Below are 18368 nucleotides of genomic sequence, written 5' to 3' on the forward strand. Positions count from 1 at the left end.
CTTGTTCCTTCTTAACTTGGTGGCGCGTTAACTGGAATGCGTACGACCTACCAACTTCTTGGGCCAACAAGTTTGTTCTACCTTTCGCAAGGAAGTTCTTTGCCTAATGAGAAGGTTTTCTAATTAATATAAAAATCTACACATGTTTATTACGGAAATTGGCAATTAGGTTAAATGTGAGAGAGAGAGAGTGGGAGTGGGAGTAGAAGGGGAAATGCGAGTGCGAGTTAGGAATACGTTTCTTCTACTTTTTCCGCTGCCACGGAAACCCTGTAGGTTAGGATGTCAACTTCCTGCTTGGCATTGACATCGTACACCACAAGTTTACCGGGTTGCAGATTATCCAGTTGATGCATTAGTTTGGCCTGAACTTCTAAGCATTCCATTCGCATCGATGTCAGAGGTTTCAATTCGACAAATAATTTGGTGTTGTCATTAATTGCTTGCTGTGAATAAAGAAGATTAGTTACTTAAAGAGGCGACTTTAAATTAATATTCACGAGATAAACTTATTCCGTAAACTTACCCGGACATTTGCCTTATCCTGTAATTTGTCTACACTTTTCGGAGTCAATACATATCCTGTGGGTAATCGCAATTCTAGAATGCTACCCACATAGTCAACATGATCATTGTCATGGCGTTCCAAACACGCCTTTAAACTCAATTGTTGTTTATTGATTGTCGGAGTAACCTGTAGATTATATCGTTTCCCGTCACCTGTAAGATTTGCAGGAAAATTTCCCATTTCATTTAGGTAATTACATTGCAGGAACACTTGTCCACGTCCCTTGACATGAATTCGTATGTAATTGACTGTGTTTTGTAACGTTACATAATAGTTACTCGAATCTAAGGATTCATTGAAAGTATGTTTTATTTTCCGTGAACCGTCATAAATTTTGACTTTCAATTTATCACCATAGATGGGATTCCATTTAAGATACTCATAGATGCCTCGCTCGGCCACAGATGATTCAAAGCAATTTAGAAAATTATATTCACCATATAAACTACCCATGAGCCACTGAAATTTTTCAAATTTCATATGTTGGGAACTCTTTTTAGATAGTAATATAGAACCAGCATTTTCTAATGCTTCTCGTTTATTTAGCCAACTATCTCGAGAATTTGTTTCGTCGCTTAAATCATCGTCCGTTTCATTCTGTTGTTTCAACCAAACTTTAATAAGTTGATCATCATTGCGATTCACTCTAAATTCCAAAACTTCATAAATCTCTCGAGTAAGCTTTAAATTGGACAAGTTGGACCTAGTTGGAGTCTCACAACCTTCTATAAAGTGCGTTTTTTTTCTTCGGCGAGACAATAGAAATAACTTGGTTTCTCGCAATATAGTGTCATCTCTAAATTTGGTTTTCCTTAGTATTTGCAAGGCTCTCATCGCATATCCTGATAACCAGGTAGAACTGCAAGTGGATTTATTATTACCCACTTGGGCATAGTAGGCGAAACCGCCATCATGTTTTCTAAATCGTAACATCGATTGATAGCCATTGTTTATGCCCAACCGGGCAACACAAGGGTTAAAGGAGGCGGAAGCTTTCACCTCGCGCCGCTCTCCCGATGGTGCCCATCGCTCTCCCCACGAAAGAACTCCCCACACTTCGCTCCAAGCGGGGCTTGGTGCCCTGCTCTTAATTAAGCTAGTTTTTAGTGTCAAACTTACAAGTGAATAAAAAAGAACATTGAAGTGAGATTGCTGCAGTGCCCAATTTCTTGAAGGAAGACATTTTAAGGAAAAAATTCATTTAGCTGCCTACTTAGGAAATTCAACCCCCCTACGAATACATTTGGTCCTTCGAGCCGGATACTAAGATCCTCTCGAACCACTAGCATCGGTGGAATTTCATCCATATTTCAAGCTAAGTAATTTTTTTGCAAATTATAGGTATATGAGTACATGTACATGCCTCCAGCATCCGTACCCATACTCACATACATATAATTGTTGCCATTGATTCTCCTAATCCAAGTAAAAATTACTTTCGCGCAAATTTTTCCTCCTCAAAGGAGAGAAAATTTTGGTCCCCAAATTTTCATACATATATATGTGTCCAGTACATAAGGCGCCATATTGGTTCGCCCACTTCAAGTTTTTTCCTCGCACTTTGGCATATATAGGCCAAGTATATAAGGCGCCATATTTTATTTGCCTATTTCCAATATATATTTTTTCGCAATTTCAAAAAAATATTAACACATATGTATGTATGCAGTGAATCAAACCTACGAAAAAAGTGATCTCCTACATATAAGATATATATGTATATGCAAGCAGAGTGTGTGAATGTGACAAAAATTACAAACATATCCAGTGCTACATTAAATCCAAAAATAAAGGTTTTGTGCAAATACAGTCCACTCCTGGGAAAAGTGTGCGCGCAGTGAAAGGTGGTTTTCAACGAAGAGAAGAAAATTTTCAATACAAATAATAAAGATTTTTAAAAAAAAAAAAACGAAAGTGAACCACCCTCTCACATATAAAAGCCACACTTAGACATTTCTGGTGACCAGACACCCTATAAAGTTGGGGGCATATCGGTTAGACACAGCAAAAGAAATCATATTAAAAAAAAAAAAAAAAAAAACATTAATTTATATAAAGAAATCCGATCCATTCACACCTCTGCATATCGCCATTCCATATTTTCATATTTAAAAAAAAAAAGAAAAAAGAGAAAAAGAAATTTTTAAATACATATATATATACTCCAACATTTTACATATCCATACACATACATACATATACATATTTTTCCATACATAAAATTTTACATATATATATACATATCCATACACATACATATATATACATATTTTTCCATACATAAAATTTTACATATATATATTCATATCCATATACATATACATATTTTTTCCATACATAAAATTTTACATATTGATTCCCATATACATATCCATACATACATACATTCCACAAAATTTCTAATTTTTTCGCACACAAATATATTTTTCCACCACCGCGAACAAATCCCGCTATCCCTTGCAGCCTATATACATACATACATACGAGCATACATAAGTACCGCTTAACTGCAGTATACCAGCACAGCTGCAAGCTCATGTGCCAAAGACCGGCACAAAGCAAACGACCAAAAGTAGCTGTGCTGTATACCCTAGGTTGGCAGGCACTTTGTGGGGTATATAGGTTGAAGGGTCACGTTGAGGAAAAAAATCGAATAATATTTAATTGGTAAAAATTTGTGTTCCGCGTTTTTGTTTATTCTATTCCCACGCGTTCCAAGTCGTATTTTTTGGAGTTATATTTCAATTCCAAAATATTCCCACGTGTTCCAAGTCGTATTTTTGGAGTTCTATTTCAATTCCAAAGTATTCCCACGTATTCCAAGTCGTATTTTTGGAGTTACATTTCAAGTCCAAAATATTCCCACGTGTTCCAAGTCGTATTTTTTGGAGTTATATTTCAATTCCAAAGTATTCCCACGTGTTCCAAGTCGTATCTTTGGAGTTAGATTCCAATTCCAAAGTGTTTCCAAGCGTTTCAAGTCGTATCTTTGGTTCTATTGCAATTCCAAAGTATTCCCACACGTTCCAAGTCGCATCTTTGGAGTTATATTGCAATTCCAAAGTATTCCCACACGTTCCAAGTCGTATCTTTGGAGTTAGATTCCAATTACAAAGTGTTTCCAAGCGTTTCAAGTCTTATCTTTGGTTCGATTTCAATTCCAAAGTGTTTCCACCCGCTCCAAGTCGCATCTTTGTAGTTATATTTGAATTCCAAGGTGTTCCAAGCCGTTCCTAGGGTTTTTTGGCAGTGTTCCAAGTCATTCCAAACGTACCAGCTCGTTTTCTGGTTTTTTTTTTTCAATCTATTTCAAGGCGTTTCAAAGCCGTTCTTCAAGTGGTTTGGTAGTGTTCCAGTTTTTCCCAAACGTTCCAGTTCGTCTTTTTGGCTAATTTTCAAGCCGTGCCAAGCCAGCTCACCACTTTATAACCGCCACTCTCTGGGGTTATGAGCACGAGCCCGTCAAAAGACGAGAAAGCAGCTGAGAACACTGCAGCCCCGAGCAAATCCTCAATTGCTGCTCCAGGTCAGCGCCAGAGGAGTACCAGCCCTACTACTCCTCCTTCCCGAGCATTTCAGACCCTCTCTAGTCCACTAACTCTCAAGTCCGCACCATCGAGCACGACCTTTCAGCAAGCCACGTCAGAGCCACGACGAGCAAGCCAAAAAGAGGTCAAATCATTGGTACCACTTCCACAGATTTTGGTAACCGCCCCAAGAGTCACTCGGTCCGAGACCAAAAGGGTTTTAGCTGCTTCCACCATGGCTTTGAAGAAGTTTGGTTCCATTTGCGATAAACTAAGTCAGTTTGAAGTCGACAACCACGTCACGTCACTGTCCGAGGTCAGCGTATTTACGCTCCAAGTCCGTCGTGATCGAGTTCAAGCGTTGTGGGAGAAGGTCGAGCAGGAATATGAGAAATGCGAGGCACTCATAGATGGTAAAGACGATAACTCTGAAGATTTAGCCATCCAAGCTAAATATGACAAATGCTATCAAGTTTACGAGCGATGCACGGCTCGATTAAACGAGCTTATCCATGAAAGGTCTGCTCCGACTCCTCCGAACCGTCATGCGCCTACCTCTGCACCAGCAGAACGAGGCTGTCGATTGCCACCCATTGACACAGAAGTCTTTACGGGAGATTATTTAAAATGGCCCACGTTCCGTGACTTGTTTACAGCCATCTACATAAGCGATTCGCGAATTTCCCCTGTTGAAAAGCTGTACCATCTCCTAGCGAAAACGAGGGGTGAAGCCAACCTCATTGTAGCAAAATTCCCGCTTACAAATGATGGTTTTGAAACGGCATGGAATGCACTTAAACAGCGTTTCGAAAATAAGCGACTTATCGTGAACAGCCAATTCCGAGCACTTCTTGACCTGCCTCAAATTTCCCATGAGTCCGGAAAAGCATTACAGGATCATCAGAATGCTCTGCAGGCATCCATTCGCGCTTTTGAGCACTGTGGCCTGCCAGTAACCACTTGGGGAGGCATGTTCGTATTTTTCTGTTCCATCAAATTGCCAAAGAATACCCTTTCATTATGGGAGCAATCTCTGGGAGACAAGACTGCCATTCCAGAGTGGCAAATGATGGACGATTTCCTCACTGAGCGGTTCCGTACGCTCGAAGCGGTGGAAAATACAACTGCAATGGCTATTTCGGTTCCCACATCGAAACCTCCACGAAATCCGATTCCAGCCACCCGAAAGGCTAATACATTTGAAGCCAAGGTGACCACCAAACCAAAATCCTGTGATCTCTGTATGAAGGAGAATCACCCGGTGCGTCGATGTCCCCGCTTCCTTCAGATGACGGTGCCAGAGAGGGTGGCATACATAAAGAAAAAGTCCCTTTGTCTGAACTGTTTCGCAAGAGGACATCAAGTAAAAGATTGTCCGAGTCAGCACAATTGCTTCACGTGCAAGGGGCGTCACAATACGCTCTTGCACAAGGACGCCCGACCGGAGAATAATCCAACGTCGGTCCCAGCTCAGCCCAGTTCGCACAATATTGTCCGGACTTACTTTACCTCTGAGGCAAGGTCCTCACGAGATAAGTTGCTAGGTACAGCGATCGTGGACCTTTGGCACAAGGGCACTACTTATGCTTCACGGGCGCTATTAGACCCGGCTTCTGAAGCCAATTTCATATCCGAAAGAATGTTCCGACTCATGAAGTTACCATTCCAAACTGTCAGGGCCGAAGTGACAGGCATTAACGGAAAGGTCAATAGAACCTTGAAGGTCTGTCACATAAGCATTCGGTCATCGCATGGACCTCCAGTCCAGATCGAGATAGAAGCGTTTGTCTTGTCCCAAGTTGCTGATGATTTGCCGTCATGTACGATAGCCCAAGCCACACTGGAAGGAATGCCCAATATTCCTCTAGCCGACCCCTCCTTCAGATTAAAGGCAAAGATCGATCTACTCCTTGGCATTGATGTAATACCAGCGGTGACTCTTTCCGGCATCCAGACCGAAGTGTGCGGATCTTTAATGGCTCAAGAGACGAGATTCGGTTGGGTCATTTCAGGCCCGTTGCAAGGGGTCCCCGTCAGTTCATGTGCCGCGTTCACCACGAGGGTCGCAGTTAGCAGAGAGGAGGGACTTGAAACTCTTCTCACAAGGTTTTGGGAGGTGGAGGATCTACCGGGCAAACCGGTAGAAGATTCTGACTCTGTTTGCGAGGTCAATTTCCAGAAGACCACAAGAAGAGATGTTGCGGGGAGATATACGGTCTCACTTCCGTTTCGAGATCCAACCAACATCAACCTTGGTCATTCCAGACCAGGGGCATTGGCTCAGTTCCTAAAAAACGAAAGCCGACTCCTTAAAAATATTCCGGCAAAAACTGAGTATGACGCCGTCATCCAAGAATATTTGGACTTGGGCCACATGCGTCAGGTTCCATTTGACGGCACTAATAACAATTTTTATTTGCCACACCATGCGGTTTTCAAGCCCGACAGCACCACAACAAAGGTACGGGTAGTTTTTAACGCCTCTAGCAAGTCCACCAACGGAGTAAGTCTCAACGACATACTTTACCCTGGTCCGGTACTTCAGTCCGATCTCACTACTCAGATTCTCAAGTGGCGTTTTTTCCGAGTAGTTTTCAATGCCGACATCACAAAAATGTACCGCCAAATTATGGTCGATCCAATCCACACGCCATTTCAGAGGATCCTGTTCCGAAATAAAGAGGGGCAACTTGGTGATTACGAGCTGAATACCGTCACGTTTGGCATTAACTGTGCTCCGTTCTTAGCCATCCGAGTACTTCAGCAACTCGCAAGTGATGTACAATCCAAATTTCCTTTGGCTAGCGATATTATCAAGTCCTATATGTATGTCGATGATGTCCTGGCAGGGGCTCATAATGAAACAACGGCAATCGCAATGGTCAATGAACTTCAAGACGCTCTTGGTTCAGCTGGCTTTCCCTTGCGCAAGTGGACATCGAATGTGAAGAGCGTGCTCAGTTGTATTCCAAAGAGTCATTTACTGAATGCTGATTTCCTCGACATCGAAGAGGCCAGCACAGCGAAAACACTGGGAATCCGATGGAAAGCGACTACGGATGAGTTTTATTTTGTCATCTCACCCCAAGATGTCAAGTCAGCTTATACTAAGCGAGAAGTCCTCGGGCAGATCGCCAAGCTATTCGATCCCGCTGGCTGGCTGGCTCCCTTTGTGATTCAAGCCAAGGTGTTTATGCAAGAGCTCTGGTTACAAGAGCTAGGGTGGGATGATCAATTGCCCAGTGAACTCCATCACAGGTGGCAGGATTTTACAAAGAGCTACTCCTTCCTTGACCAGATCCGAATTCCACGATGGGTTCTTCATGACCCAAATTCCGACATCCAATTCCATTGTTTTTGCGATGCGTCACAGCGGGCTTATGGTGCCGCAATTTACGTGCGCGTTAGCAATGACCAAGGCATATCATGCTGCCTTCTTGCAGCGAAATCTAGAGTCGCCCCGGTTAAAACGGTTTCATTGCCCCGCCTTGAATTATGCGGAGCTACACTTTTAGCGGAACTGGCAGCTGCAGTTCTTCCGCAACTTCCAGTTGATAATGCGGAGGCTTTTTATTGGTCAGATTCCACCGTCGTACTGTCGTGGTTAAATAAGCCACCCTGCACATGGACAACGTTTGTCGCAAATCGGGTAGCAAAGATTGTGACGGCAACAAATGACGCCCCATGGAATCACGTTCGTTCAGAGGACAACCCAGCAGATCTCCCTAGCCGCGGCCTGAGTGCGCAGGAATTGGTACACAAGGATTTGTGGTGGCACGGCCCACCATGGCTACGGGAACCACAAGAGTCCTGGCAGCGAGCGACACCACTCCCACTAGACACTGCCTTGGAGAAGCGGGTAGTGAAGGTCCACGTCGCGATCGCTAAGCCAGCCAACGAGATATTATCTCGTTTTTCCAATCTGGCACGTGCCTTACGAGTGATAGCATATGTGATCCGTTTCGGCAGAAGGTGTCGTAAACTGCCAAACGATTACTCCGGGGAGGTGACCTCTAGCGAGATCAATCAAGTACTCCAGGCGTTGATCCGAGTCACTCAGCGTGATTACTTTCCGACGGAACATCGGTGTCTACAGCAGAAGAAATCTCTGCCCACGTCTAGCACCATTCTCAATTTGAATCCTTTCATTGACGCATCAGGTGTGATCCGAGCATGTGGGCGCGTGCAACAAGCAGCGGCCCTTAGTTACGATGAGCGTAACCCCATTCTGTTGCCAGTAGTAAGTCCGTTGTCCCGGCTGTTGGTGCTTTTCACGCATCAGATCTCTCTCCATGGGGGCAGCCAACTGGTAGTCCGTCTCATCCGACAGAGATACTGGATTCCAAGACTGCGGAATCTAGTAAAATCGGTGGTCAATTCATGCAAAGTCTGTGTGATTTATAAAAGAAGGCTGCAATCACAGCTAATGGGCACCCTTCCGGCCCAGCGAACTACTTTCGCACGTCCTTTCACGACCACCGGTATAGATTTTGCAGGTCCTTTCGACATCAAGAGTTTCACCGGCCGCGCTTGCCGCATATCAAAGGGATATGTGTGTGTCTTTGTTTGCTTTTCCACCAAAGCCATTCACCTTGAGGCAACTTCGGATTTGAGTACCGAAGCATTTCTGGCAGCATTCGCTCGCTTTGTATCGAGGCGAGGGTGTCCCCAGCAAGTGCAGTCCGACAACGGGAAAAACTTCGTAGGTGCATCCAGAGTGCTTGAAAAAGATTTCCTAAATTCTACCCAGCAGAAAATATTATCCCACTACAGCCATCAGAATCTGTCCTGGCATTTCATCCCTCCCGGGGCACCACACATGGGAGGGTTGTGGGAGGCTGGAGTTAAGAGTTTTAAAACTCTGTTCTACAAGGCCACTTCCAACCAAAGGTATACTTTTGAAGAGTTCTCTACGCTGCTGGCTAAGGTAGAGGCGTGTTTGAACTCGCGGCCGATTTCTCCTATGTCTGAAGACCCCACCGACTCTTTAGCTTTGACCCCAGGCCATTTCCTAGTTGGCGGTCCATTGCTATCCGTGACGGAACCTGAAATCAAGGATCAGGTACCGTCTATCATTAACCGGTGGCAGCGTCTGAAGGCCGTGAGTCAGCATTTCTGCACCCGATGGAAAGACGAGTATCTGAAGGAGCTACATAAGCGCAATAAGTGGCGATTCCCTTCTAAAAATCTTGAAGTGGGCGATCTGGTGGTACTCAAAGACGACAATCTTCCATTTAATGAATGGCGTCTCGGGCGAATCCACCAGACACACCCTGGCAGTGACGGCAATGTCCGCGTCGTCGAACTGCTTACCGCTCGCGGTATTGTGAAGCGTCCCGTCGCAAAGTTGATCTTTCTTCCTCCAGAAGAAAGAATTCAAACCCATTACGTAAAACTACAGTAGCGTCCAGCACTTGGTCCTTCCTCCCAAGGAAGAAGGGCCGAGCTGCCAGTAGTAATATGTGTTTTATCGTCCTACATTAATCCGCTTTCTTCATTATTTGTCCCGGCAGCTTCCTGATATTCGTCAACCTAGATCCCGTTTCCATGGCTCCGAGACCGCGTTCAGTACAGGCATCGAAAGAGGAGCGCAGATGTTCGCGAGGAACTGAGTCCTTCCGTTGCCGAGTCTGTCGCGGAATCCATCCTCTGAAGCGATGCCGTCGCTTCCTGCGGCTGAACGTGGAGAAGAGGATGAGGGCAGTGCTGGCGAATAAGTACTGCGCCAATTGCCTGGCCCACCAACATTCCGGAGGAAGCTGCTTAAGCGGTGATAAGTGCCGAATCTGTGAGGAGGATCACCACACGCTGCTTCACTTCCATGAACAGCCACGTCGACGCACTCCAAGCTCCGTCGTACGCCGAGTCACCCCCGAGTCCTCCAGACGAAGGGTCGCGCCAACGCCAGCCTCCGATCCGAAACTGACCTTGACCACACTGCTGCAGCACCGCAATCCGCATCTGATGCCCACGGCGATGGTGCGCATTGAGACGGAGGGAAAAACCTTCGACGTGAAGGCCCTGGTGGACCCTTGTTCTGCGGTATCGTCGATGGCGACGTCATTGGCCACGGCCTTCAAGTTGACAGCCGTCAATATAGGGGCAGAGAAAGCGGTGGCAGCAGTGATCCGGTCCCCAATCAGTGAAGGATGGCGATTGGAGGCGATCCTGAAGGTGGTCGATGGCTTGTGCTGCCGCACTCCAAGCGCTCCGGTGGACCCACAGATCGCCAAAAAGTTTGAGGGCATCGTCCTGGCGGATGAGACGTTCTACCGACCGTCGTCAGTGTCTCTGGTCCTGGGCGCGGATGTGATCACGGAGGTCATGCTAGAAGGGAGTCTACCTGGGGTTGGCGGGCGGCCGATTGCGATGCGCACAGTTTTTGGCTGGACCCTGTCCGGAGCGTGCCATTAAACTGCCTGGGTCTTGCACTCCTGCAAGGGGGGGAGCATGTTTATGCCCAACCGGGCAACACAAGGGTTAAAGGAGGCGGAAGCTTTCACCTCGCGCCGCTCTCCCGATGGTGCCCATCGCTCTCCCCACGAAAGAACTCCCCACACTTCGCTCCAAGCGGGGCTTGGTGCCCTGCTCTTAATTAAGCTAGTTTTTAGTGTCAAACTTACAAGTGAATAAAAAAGAACATTGAAGTGAGATTGCTGCAGTGCCCAATTTCTTGAAGGAAGACATTTTAAGGAAAAAATTCATTTAGCTGCCTACTTAGGAAATTCAACCCCCCTACGAATACAGCCATCATTAAAATAATTTTTAAAACGTCGTCTCCATTTTTCATCTAATAAATGCTGACTCTTCATATAGTCCCATAGATAAAGACTTGAAAGAAGTTTACTAATCGATTCTTCAGCATTATCAAAGGGATGAAATTTTTTCAGATTTAACCAAGCCATCATTATTAATTGATTCGTTACTAGACATTTTATGGGTTTCGGCGATCGTTGTTGTATACCCGAAAGAATTATTGGTAGATTTTCCTCTGTTGATTCTTTGTAGTTCGATTTTATATATGATACCGATTTTACATCAACTTCCACCTCTCCCTCGACTTTTAATTCATGATATAAGATATCATTGAGACCTTTTGAGGTTTTTGCAGTAAAATTTAATGGTAGCATACCATTTTCCAAAGGTTTGATATAGAAAAATGCTACATCGAAATCAGATGGGCCAATTGACATTTCAATATCGGTTTTTGTAATATTTTGAAGTTGTTCGTCTAGTAATACCATTTTGTCAGTATTGTAGCTGACTTGTAAAGTTACTTCCAGTTGCTCTGTATGTTGATTGAAACAGGTAACAGGTAGACGTAATACTTCACCTGGTCAAAAGTTATTAACATTAATCAAAGGGTTACTTTAATATACTCTATACTAACCCTTCTTTATGCTATATGGTAAATTTGTGCTTAGATACAAGGGTTTACCACTCTGTATATAGATGGGACCTGGGAGTACTGTTAGTCCACGTGTACGATGCATTGAGAAAGCATTTAGTCTCCAGGTGGTAATACGATCCGGCACAACAAACTCCCAACTATTCGAACCACTTGCTGAGCTATGGAAAGCAAAATAATCAAAAAGTAGGCTTAGTTTCATTTAGTTAATTTTTTGTTCCTCATTTACAAAAACAAAAACCCAAAATGGTTTATGTGAATAGCTTTTTGTATTTTTTAAATTTACGCATGGGTTGCCGCATAATTTCCATTATCGAGACAATATTGTATGCTGGTTGTGCCTTTTACATGTATCGCATATTTGGTAACAATGATTGATCAGTATTTTATAATCTTTGTCATAATTCCTATCCCTTTTTCAAGGCTTAACTAGCATGCTGGAGTGCAGTGTTATCATATGTTTGATTTATTCCTGCATAATGGCCTGTGCCATGTATTTGGCCACCATAGTTACTCACGTAAGATTCTACATACATATATCTATTGAGTGATCCGAGTTGAACGATTCATTTCTATAGGAATCACCTGGAATTCTATTTACCTATTTGATAAGCCACATTGCATCAAGCGTATTTTTAATAGGCTATTGTATAGTAATACTGATCCGTTATAATCTTAATTACCATATATTTTTGCCTGGCTTGGTCATTGCTGTGGGTAAGATTTTGTTAGCTACGTAACAGTCATAATTATTCTAATTTAGGCATTAAGATCTATTTCATAATGGTGGTACAGTCGTTTCATCTATGGATTGTGGAATCTCGTAGCAGTGATTCATTGTGAAAATGTGTGGAAAATTGGACCAACCTTCTCATCATTTCAAATAACCAGACATCAGCAAAGTTGCGACGCTCCTTGGGTATATTTGCTGTGCGGAAAACGCGTTTCATTCTCTTAGCACGGGTCCTGCGTTTCGTTCGGCCTTGGATTCTGCATGCTGTTTTAAAAGGCACAATTTTAATATATAGTATACTAAAAAATTTTGGCAATACATGTAATTTTGGATTTTCTTACATGTAATACATGCTTTCTTTATATATGGGGCATTCGTTAAAGTTACTAAGCCCCATTTTTCACTTGGCAAATCCAGATATCGCTGATCTATAGCTGGACTTGCTCTCAGTTTGTTCAAATAGCCAGCCAATTCTTCAGCACTCAAGTCATTTGTGGACCTTTCCCCCAAATCATATAGAACTTCATCTGTGGCAATTAAACCAACATAGGAATATGGTGAAGTGCTTACTTTAAGTTTGATTCTTTCGCCTGGCGATACTTTTCGTGGAGCTTCAATTGAAATCTAATGTAAATTATCAATGAGATCTAAGAGAAACTGAGAATTCCAATTCATTTACCTTATTACGCTGCTCCTGGATTCCAATAGTCTTAAGAGCTACGAACAAACTATTCCTTTCCATGCCATAGAGAAATAAATGCACAAATGGCCACATATTTTGAGTAAAATCAATTTTAGCCTCAACTGTGCCAAACACATCGGGTAGTACACGATGACCAACTTGTACATTGCCATTGGACATAACGACACAAGATGCATACTCATATCGGTGATCGACATCAAAGTGTACATATTCCGAAGTGCCTGCTGGCACACTGAGTCCTCTGCAAAAAAATCGATCAATTTAAATAGTTGAAAATCACTTTGATAACCCACAAATCTACCTACGTCGATGTTCAAACTTGAAAATAACAGAATTGTAGATTTATTGACTCTTAGGATACAAGGGGGAACAAATGTATAACTAAATCTAATAACAATATCAAAAAGAAACAAATGGAAATGGTGACTTATCGTTTCTATAATGGGTATAGCCCGATCGAGTCGATTTCACCAAACGTAACTCGATATAAAAGCGAAGACCCCTGTAAAATAGGCAGAATGCTGATCAAGAATAGGAGTAAATATAATCTAAGGGCTTGGAACCGTATCCTTGTTTGCCTTAGGAACACAATGGGATTAAGAGAATAGGATGGAATTGAAAAAACCGCACCCAGGATGACATGATGCAGTCAAGTCTCGATAATTCGTACCCCTCTAAAAAAAAAGTCAATATTTCGTAAGACACTGCTGGTCCCTCGAAAAACTTCGTTGGAATGAAAAACCCGGTAGTCGAAAAAGCATGAGCATTTTCCGATTTTAAAATTTTGATTCTAAATTAGTCCCTGCTCAAACCTTTCAACCCCAACTAAGTATCTCACTTAAACGCTAATTACTAAGGTTAAAACATAGAAGACCAGTTTCTTCTAGTTAGTTTAGTCTTATACTTACTTAGTTTTGGTATGTAGATGTCCATGACCCTTATCATGACCCTTATCATGATCAACATGAGAAGTTCTTGCAATAAGCCAGGTGACGGTCGTATTTGGCATAGGATTTCGAAGTCCTTCAAATTCTATTTCTGTGTTTAAAACAAGAATTTTTGCATTTTCTGATTCTGATTTCAATATTTTCACGTTTGGAAAATTAACAACTCCATTTGGTTTCAATTGTGATGTAAAGGAATAAGTATCGGTGGACGATAAAGAAGAATAATGCAATTTGACGGGTAATTTGGTAGTAGCAATTTCACCATCTAGCTTTGTAATGCGATATGTAATGATACTCTCTTTATCGCCAACAAGTTTGCGACAATTTCCTGTCGTATGAATACATTCAATGATAAACTGATTGCGATACAGACTGATCAGTTTTGTTGTATTCGCACTATCCGATGTATAGCCCTCATTAACCGAGGCAGTAATGTGAACTAGCAGTTCCTTATTTTGGGGTATTTGTTTTTCGAATTGGGCCAATGATATATTAAATTCGGATGTACCATTTTTTAGTCGTCTGGTTAAATGTACACTTATTGGTGTTTCACTCGTTTCTTTATCTAGATAGCTGTGCACAAAGAGATTGACATTGCCTTCAACATTATTCTCAGAGGCATAGTAAGCCTTGACGAATACTGGTAAACTGTTATCGGACAGAGACACATAACGTTTCGTTTGTATACGCACTTTAAACGGTGGTATTACATATTGGATGACCCGAAAATAAGCACAGTCTCCCATTATTATGTTCAACTCCGCAATGCAGATGCGCCAGAGTCCAAAGACAGGATTGTTAGCCAATTGGAATTTGCCACGATAGATACCATCTCTTGTGATGATATTCTTATAGGTTGCAACAAAATTATTATTACCATCATAGATTTGTATATTTGTTGTCGACTTGGGTTGCACCGGTTTCAATTGCTCGTTGAAATATAAAGCACGAAATCGTATACCATCACCGGGTCTATAATGATTTTTGGGTGTTTGAATCTTAACGAAACTCTTTGTATCCTCCCAATTTAGGCGCGTGGAGTTTCTATAGTATTGACCACGTACACTTTCGACTGTTAATGTGTATTCGCCTTCCTTTAGAGTTGCTGGCATCTGAAACTGATGCGAACGACATGGAGATTGAGGTGTTAGATTATACTGCATTTGCATGTCCAAGTTTGGTCCTTTTAAGCTAACCACACAACTGGAACTGACTTCGCTATTGAAAATGGTTACAACAACGCCATAGGGACGACCAGTAAATATTGAACCAGCTGCAGAAATCACATAGTAGCTTGAAGTAGTTGGAAAAGGACAAAAAAAGGAATTATACAAATGACAAATTTCAATTTAAGCAAAGTAGATTAAGAACAAAAGGTAATTAGTTTACTTAGAAATCTTTTACAAGCTGAAATAACTCACAGACGGGCTGAGAAAGCTGCGACTATATATAATTTTACACACACATTCCACAATTAATACGCCTGATTAGACTTCCCTTATTTATAATGATTTTTAATGTGCCGTATCATTAGTTGCGTCACTTTAGACATTCATTCATAATATTTCATTCAATATTATTGTCTGTTTACTAATTTTTTTGGTAACACTTTTACAACATTTACAGTTCGTTTACCTTTTACTCTGCACGTTTCCACAAAAAATTAACAAAACATACGAACTGACAAGCCACCAATTTATCCACGAACTGCACATAGCAAGACCTTTATACTAACTAACTAACTGATTGTTTATTTTATGGTAATTTTGTAAAGGTTTTCAGAACCATGACATTGGCCATTAGAAGCTTATAATAACATTTGCCTCGCCTAATTATAGCACATGTTAAGCCAATCGAGTGTGGAGACACAGACAAAGTGCATAATTAAGAGGCGGACAACATCTTCGGCTCACAAAATTCACTTGGGCTTGTGTTTATATTTTGTCCAGTTGTTTGTTTAACGTCCAAAGGCGAATGTGATGTTGGTTAATAAAGCAGCACTTAGTGTTTGACGGGAGGCAAATGCCATCATCGTCATCGCCATCGTCAGAGTTGTTAGAGTCCTTCAGTGCCTTTTGAAAGCCTGGCTACTTAAAGTCTGCCAATAGCGTGAATGCTTATGTGTCTTTGTGTGTGTGTGTGTGCGTATGTGCTGGTGTGTGTATTGGTGTGCGTAGGGGCTGTGATGCAGTTATGCGCATTTCCGCTTGAGTAGCTTTTGACTTTGCTTTTGCTTACATATACACATGCGTCTGGGGACATATTTGTAAACTACCCGAGGGTGGCATTAACAGTTATCCAATAAGTTAATAAGTTAATTATCTGTACAATTTAGAAATTTCTTCTTCTCATAGACATGAATACACAGTATACACTGCAATAAACTGTGCTGGAATATTTAATGTTTGGCCCAAAGTTAAATTTAATTATCAAATATTTACTAAAACCAATTTTGCTCTATAATTTTTTTTTTTAACAAACTGAAGTTATAAATATAATTTCATTATAATTAACTTACAACAATCTTCTGTTTTAAGAAAAAGTTGTTAAATTTATTTTTTTGTTCATTATTTTTCTAAATTCACCCTGATTTTTGCTCAAAAACAAAAAGTTTCATCCAAAATGTTTTCAAACTTGAAAAATTAAGTTTTTGTTTTGTATATGCAATTCGTAATATTTGTATTATAATTTTATGAATTATTGTATTCTTTTTCTTTTTTTTAGAACTATTATTTTTTGTCAATTAGCTTTCTGTGGGTTTACAATGTAAGGGACTTAAAGAAATTGTTTATAATAGATCGTACAATCTGGAAAACATTGGAAAAATAACAAAATAGTTAGTGTTGTTTTACATTTTAAATTGTTCATATACACCTTCTATAAATAACATAATTTTGTAATATTTTTATAATTTTAGACATACAATTAAATTTTTAATTTCAATAGAATTTGAGTTTTGGTTCTCTTATTTAGATTATACCTACATACTACTTCGCAAATTTTGAAATGAAGAAGAACTTGTGAAAATTATTTTGAACTTTAATTAATATTAGATGATTAGCATTAATTTATACACCTTTGAAAAGTGAAAATTTCATTCGTTGTTAATCTACAAGAAATAATGATTAAGAAATGAATTAAGTAACCGTTTTCCATATGAACTATAATGGCAACCCATATGCAATTGCATATATGCAATTGCTTGTGCATAAACAACAACAGTAAGCAGCAATAACAACAGCAACAAAAACGACAATAACAACAATAACAACAACAACAACAACAACAACATTACAGCTGCCATGTCAGTCATTCATTCACTCAGTCAAACTGTCAATGCTCGTTTCAATCTTTGTATTTTGTGCTTTCGCCTGCAATTGGCAGCCAGGGCAGCATTACATTTGCTTGATTGAACTTGGTGTATAACAGGAATCGTCTTCCACCTCAAACAACCTCATGCACCCAATGGCAAGTGTATTTTGTAGGACTTACACCCTTCCACCCCACTCCGTTAACCAAACATACTTACGTTGCTCTGCTGACAGTCGAAAACTGCTTGCCAACCTTTTCGGACTTGGCCATAAAACCAGACCCAAAGGCAAAAGTAAAGTCAGAGAGTTGTTACCATTTTACCTCCTGTTTAGCAGGACTTGAACAACAGCAACGACAAAAATAACAACAACAAGGATAGGAAACGACACGTCTCTAAATGCATAAACACCGACATCCAACCCTGACCCACTTTTCATTCTCCCTCAAGTTTTCAGTTGAAGCCATAGATAGACGTATAGACCAAGTGAGGCAGCTGCAGCATTTCTAGCATACTTTATGGCGCTGGCGCAATTTAAGGAGCGAAAGAATGAAAAAGTAAACTAGCAAAAATATATAATACTATATGTATATGTATATGTATACTTGTATTTGTTTTATGTTCGTTTACTTGCCATTCCTCAAGTCATCACTTAATCTACCAAATAGAAATAACATGAAAGAAAAGGCAGCCAAATGAGAACTTTATTGAAGAAGACAATTTGTGTTTTCTTTTTCGTTTCAAGGAAGTTCTCAAATTAGGGTCACCATAATCTTAAGTTTCCTGTAAGTGAAAAGATGTAAAATAAAGCTTTTGAAATTGATAAGATCTTAAAGGTCAATCTACAGAAAGTTTATTAAACATTGACTTTTTTCATAGAATTCCATACAATTGTTTAAGAGAACTCTTTACGATAAATAATCTAGAGGAACATTAGTTGAAAACGGTTTTAAATCAAAATCAGTAACAATATGAAGATCGATCTGAATTATATAAGAGGTTACGTATAGCATTTTAGATTCCTTGAATTTTCCTGGAAAACTCGTTATGTTAATTTGTTATGTTTTTGAGAATGAAAATAATGACCACGTTATCAAAATTTAGCCGTTAAAGTGGACATTTATTAAACTTATTATTTTAATCACTAGAAATCGAACTTACAATATTAAGGG

General features: G+C 40.9%; 3 protein-coding genes across 5 annotated transcripts in view; 2 read left to right on the forward strand and 1 right to left on the reverse strand.

The window, feature by feature from the left end:
• Positions 1 to 18368, forward strand: part of LOC6642480 (neurotrimin) — a 74015-nt gene that overhangs the window by 18735 nt on the left and 36912 nt on the right. The window contains exons 1-3 of one of the 2 annotated variants that reach the window (XM_023175968.2): positions 11744 to 11867; positions 11927 to 12021; positions 12082 to 12220. The exons of the other annotated variant lie outside the window; for it this stretch is intronic. Coding sequence (XP_023031736.2) covers positions 11750 to 11867; positions 11927 to 12021; positions 12082 to 12220 — 352 coding nt within the window. The 5' untranslated portion in view covers positions 11744 to 11749. Of the gene's footprint in view, positions 1 to 11743; positions 11868 to 11926; positions 12022 to 12081; positions 12221 to 18368 lie in introns of those variants that run through there. 2 annotated transcript variants of the gene reach the window in all.
• Positions 118 to 15604, reverse strand: LOC111518621 (CD109 antigen-like). Of its 2 annotated transcripts, XM_023175970.2 has the most exons (9): positions 15522 to 15604; positions 13848 to 15179; positions 12916 to 13180; positions 12578 to 12860; positions 12371 to 12500; positions 11486 to 11664; positions 11228 to 11428; positions 527 to 720; positions 118 to 446 (listed from the first exon to the last, which is right to left on the reverse strand). In XM_023175970.2, the coding sequence occupies exons 1-9, from the start codon at positions 15599 to 15601 to the stop codon at positions 228 to 230; spliced, it is 2883 nt and encodes a 960-aa protein (XP_023031738.2). In that variant the 5' UTR covers positions 15602 to 15604; the 3' UTR covers positions 118 to 227. The 2 variants fall into 2 exon arrangements, with proteins under 2 accessions (XP_023031738.2, XP_023031740.2); XM_023175972.2 differs by lacking the exons at positions 118 to 446; positions 527 to 720; positions 11228 to 11428; positions 11486 to 11664; positions 12371 to 12500 and having other exon boundaries at positions 12788 to 12847.
• Positions 1658 to 10582, forward strand: LOC124460263. Its single transcript, XM_047010778.1, has 2 exons — positions 1658 to 1887; positions 9609 to 10582. The coding sequence occupies exon 2, from the start codon at positions 9643 to 9645 to the stop codon at positions 10507 to 10509; it is 867 nt and encodes a 288-aa protein (XP_046866734.1). The 5' UTR covers positions 1658 to 1887; positions 9609 to 9642; the 3' UTR covers positions 10510 to 10582.

Source organism: Drosophila willistoni (assembly GCF_018902025.1).
Source record: "Drosophila willistoni isolate 14030-0811.24 chromosome 2R unlocalized genomic scaffold, UCI_dwil_1.1 Seg167, whole genome shotgun sequence".
NCBI lineage: Eukaryota > Metazoa > Arthropoda > Insecta > Diptera > Drosophilidae > Drosophila > Drosophila willistoni.

Coding starts and splice junctions, on each gene's coding strand:
- LOC111518621 (XM_023175970.2), bottom strand. CDS start 15,601: ATGTGCAGTTCGTGGATAAATTGGTGGCTTGTCAGTTCGTATGTTTTG. Junction 13,181..13,847: donor CATCTACATACCAAAACTAA/GTAAGTATAAGA, acceptor ATTTTTTTGCAG/AGGACTCAGTGTGCCAGCAG. Junction 11,429..11,485: donor ACCATATAGCATAAAGAAGG/GTTAGTATAGAG, acceptor ACTTTTGACCAG/GTGAAGTATTACGTCTACCT.
- LOC124460263 (XM_047010778.1), top strand. CDS start 9,643: ATGGCTCCGAGACCGCGTTCAGTACAGGCATCGAAAGAGGAGCGCAGA.